At 47.0% G+C, this 3,924-nt stretch overlaps 1 protein-coding gene across 1 annotated transcript; it reads right to left on the minus strand.

The window, feature by feature from the left end:
* Nucleotides 1–1,419: 1,419 nt before the first annotated feature.
* TUSC1 (tumor suppressor candidate 1) lies at nucleotides 1,420–2,424 on the minus strand. Its single transcript, XM_060609651.2, has one exon. The coding sequence runs from the start codon at nucleotides 2,160–2,162 to the stop codon at nucleotides 1,533–1,535; it is 630 nt and encodes a 209-aa protein (XP_060465634.1). The 5' UTR covers nucleotides 2,163–2,424; the 3' UTR covers nucleotides 1,420–1,532.
* Nucleotides 2,425–3,924: the final 1,500 nt, after the last annotated feature.

Below are 3,924 nucleotides of genomic sequence, written 5' to 3' on the forward strand. Positions count from 1 at the left end.
TCCTGACTCCTAAAACTATTTTCTTTCTTTCACTATTAGAAAATAAAGTAAAAGTGACGAGATACTTTTCATGTACCTACCTATTCTCAGCAAGATTCTTCTCATATTTTTCGGCTCTACGGGACGATTTTAATATTGACAACTAAATATCAACTACCTTTAACCAAACTGCACAAAAAGTCTTCAAAACCCAGGAATAGAAAAGTCAAAAAACTACTTTTCTTGGTACCTTTTTTGGCAACATATATATTTGAAACTTTTAGGGTATCTCACAAATAAAACAACTCTACCTTATGACTTAATCTCTAGCTCTAACAAAAACTTCCCATTTTTTTTTCTTCAACTGATGTTTTCCATCACTTAAACACTGTATTATACCTATGATTTTTCTGTGGTACAATGGTACCCTCTTCACTACTTAGTCAGCAAAAGTGCCTACCCAATAAAATGCAAATAAGTGAAATTAGAACTTTCGTTGTTAAAATCAGCCTTTTTTTTTTTTTTTTTGCCAATGAAACCACAATTGAGACTAAATCGCTTTGGAGCCTTCTGATACACAAATAACTTACAACTTCTTAAAATTATTAAATGAAGAAGGCAAAGTTGCTGTTCACCGACTATGCTCTAATGCCTAAAATGTAATAAAAATTAGATTATCTAATCTTTATTTGAAACGATCACTTACATAAAGCGAAAACGATAGCTTACAACAAATAACTAGTCAGTAAAACGTAAAATTTATACAGATCATGTATGTTTCTTAAACATGTGTAAAAATCTAACACTTCAAATAATAGTTGTGGGATGTTTCTCGGTAATTTTAATGCACCAGATTTATTTACCAATTTAAAGGATCACTTATAGGCATATACTTTAAAAATTCCCTGGGGGTAAACATATCGGTATATAATAGATGTTTAAGGACTAGAGCAGGCGCAGACATAGAGTTCCTAAGTAATAAATATCACTTTTTAAATAAAAAGGTGGTACTTTATAGGATATCCAAGTAATACCGACTTATAAAAGCAAGTGTTGGCCACATAAATGATAATGGCTGGAGGTTTTAGGGGACTTAAATATGAACAACAAATTCAACCAACTCTAAACGCATTATTCATTCCTCAAAGAAACAAACAAACAAAAAAAAAAAGGGAACAAGAAAGAGAAAAACCCAAAACAGAAGAGGTCCTCACAGCCCTTGAAAAGTTCAGGCATTGGGAAGTGTTGACGGGCACCCGTTTCTTGTTGTAAAACCCGCCCCTCCGTTTCTAGGCCTCAACCCATGGAAACCACCAGGCGCGAGAAGCAGGTGTTCTGCAGGGTTGGGGAGGCTCCAGGGGGCCGCGCACCCTCTCAACCTTGGCGGATGGACGCCAAGTCCAACTGGGCAGCGTGGGGCGGCAGGCTGCAGGCAGAGGGCTCAGCGGTCCAGTCCCGCGGCGCAGGGCCCGGGGCGTTGCTAGGCGGGGGAGCCGCGGGCGAAGAAGGAGGGGCCGCGCGAGGCTCCGCCTCTCGCCGGCCGCGGCCTCCGGCTACAGCCAGGGCTCTGGGGGATCCGGGTCCGGGGCTCGCAGGCCCGACTCCAGTGCGCGCAAAGGCGGCTCGTCCTTGTCGCCACGCGGGCGCGGCCCCCGCTGCTCGAGGTGCAGCTGCAGCAGGGCCCGGCGGTACATGGCCTCCAGCTTCTCGAGCCGGGCTCTCAGGGCCCTGGGGCTGCCAGGCTCGTCCTCGAGGCCGTCGCCTCTCGCCCTCCGGTTCGTGCCGGCCTCCTCGGGGCCCGGGGTGGCCCCGGCCGCCTCCGCGGCCGCCCCGTCGCCGCCCTCGCCGGGAAGCCGCAAGGCCTGACGGAAGAGGCTGCGGTTCTCGCGCTTCAGCCGCCTGTTTTCAAGCCGCAGCCGGGCGTTCTCCTCGCGCAGCCGCGCGTTCTGCCGGTCCCGCTCGTCCCGCGCGCGGATGGCCTCCAGATGGCTCGCCGCCAGGTCTGCGAACCGCTCCTCCAGCTGCTGTCGGGCGCCGCCCGCACGGCCTCGCCAGCCCACGCCGCCTCCGATGCCGCTACCCCCACGAGCCCGGCCCGGGCGGCCCTGCCCGTGGCTGTCCCCGCCGCCGTCCCCGCCGCCGCAGCTCCCGCGCCTGGTGGCGCCACCACGCATGCGCCACATCGGTCCTGTCCCAGCCGCGCCGCCTGCGCCGGGGGCCGAGGGGCCGGCGCCGCGGCGGGGGCGAGTTCGGGGCCCGGCGGGGCGGCCGGGGCCACAGCGGAGTTGGGAGAGGAGGTGGCGGGCGGCGGCTGCTGGCTTGGGGCCAGAGGGGGCCGGGAATTTGCCCGGCCTGAGGCGTGTCTTGTCTCCTGCGGTGGAGCTGCCCCCTGGGCCTGCGATCCGCGGCCAGCTCACACACAATGCCCCCGGGGAGCGCTTTGCTGCTCAGCCCTCTGGCAGAGCGGGGGGGAAAAGCGTGTAGCCTCAGCTGAGTTCTGCTGGGCGCTTCCGTGCAGGCCTGGGCACTGCAGGAACCAGCCGGCCTCGCCCTGCAATCCAACGCAACCACCAGTGGTTACCTTCCTCCTTGCACGACAGTCTCAAAACAAATAATAATAATGAAATGGTGAGTTCTGAAATAGACATGGGCAAGTTGAAAAGATGTAACTACATTTAGAACACAACGTTTTAACCCTCCTCTAAGGTCAATAAGCATTGAACGGAATTGAGTGAGCACCTGTCATGAGGACCTCAAGTGGGAACAGGCATCTCTCAAAACAATATAGGCTAGTCCCAATTTGTGAACAGCCAGTACTCCACACTGCAAATTGTTTGCAATTCTATAGAAACTAGGTTATAATTAGTTGTTTTGTTCAGGCCGGGCCACAAAACCTAGGAAACTCCAAATGTGCTTTCTATTCTTTCAAGAAACTGAATACAAAGTAAGTTCCAAAATACCTGGTGACAGGTGGATACAACTTATTGAATTACATTCCTTAGTTTTAAGGGACTCAAGTTGTAAAATAACTGAATCATTGCAAAGTAAATTCCGGAAAAGACGCTGATGCTAGGATCTCATGGCAGAGAGAGGTGGTAGCAAGAATATTTTCAACAAGATCTCAGGTAAGTCTTAGATGCACAAACCATTGAAACATGTAGATTAACAAAAAGAGCATATATGACACATTTACAGAGCTGGGGTTTTCACTGAACCGCACAAATAAAAATAAATAAGTAACAGGGGAAAATAGTTAATCAAGTTTTTGTAATTGACCATTGTAATGAACCATACCCGGTTTCCTAAAGAACCCTGATCCTTGTTGTGTTAGAAAGCCTCCATGACCGCCTCCCTACCCCTGACTCAACCCGAAAGTACTATCTTTAGCTTTGTAAAATTAATGAACTAAACGTAAAATATGAAAAGTAGGTAAAACTGATTAAGCAGAAGATCTAGTAAAATTGTCAACCTGTTCAATATATTTAAACGATGACTAATCTGATTATACATGTATCGTCCTGACAGAATCCATTAATACTAGTCCTCTAAGTCAGACATGTGGTATATATAACTGTATTTATCTTATTAAAAGAAAAGAAGGAAGAGAGGAAAGGACAGAACAGAACAAAAAAGGAAAAAAAATATATAGGGGATGATCCAACCAAAAGCTATCAATAACAGTCATGGAAGTTACTGGTACATAGCAATGAACATTACATTATTTTTAAATATAGCCACACAAACTTAATAAAATGCTTCTACCTGTTATTTTTTGTTAGTAGTCCGCATGTGAAAATATTTTTGCAAGAATAATATAAGGCATATATGAAAATAAAATGGAAAAAATCTTAGAGAAAAAAAATTATGGAAATGATAAAATTCAGGGTTTTAGCAGTTCCTAAGAGAATACAGAAAAATATGTAAACTCTTAATTAGAAAAAAAAA

Source organism: Panthera onca, chromosome D4 (assembly GCF_046562875.1).
Source record: "Panthera onca isolate mPanOnc1 chromosome D4, mPanOnc1 haplotype 2, whole genome shotgun sequence".
NCBI lineage: Eukaryota > Metazoa > Chordata > Mammalia > Carnivora > Felidae > Panthera > Panthera onca.

Bases quoted from the DNA above. Each gene is read 5' to 3' on its own strand.
- TUSC1 (XM_060609651.2), bottom strand. From the start codon at position 2,162: ATGTGGCGCATGCGTGGTGGCGCCACCAGGCGCGGGAGCTGCGGCGGC.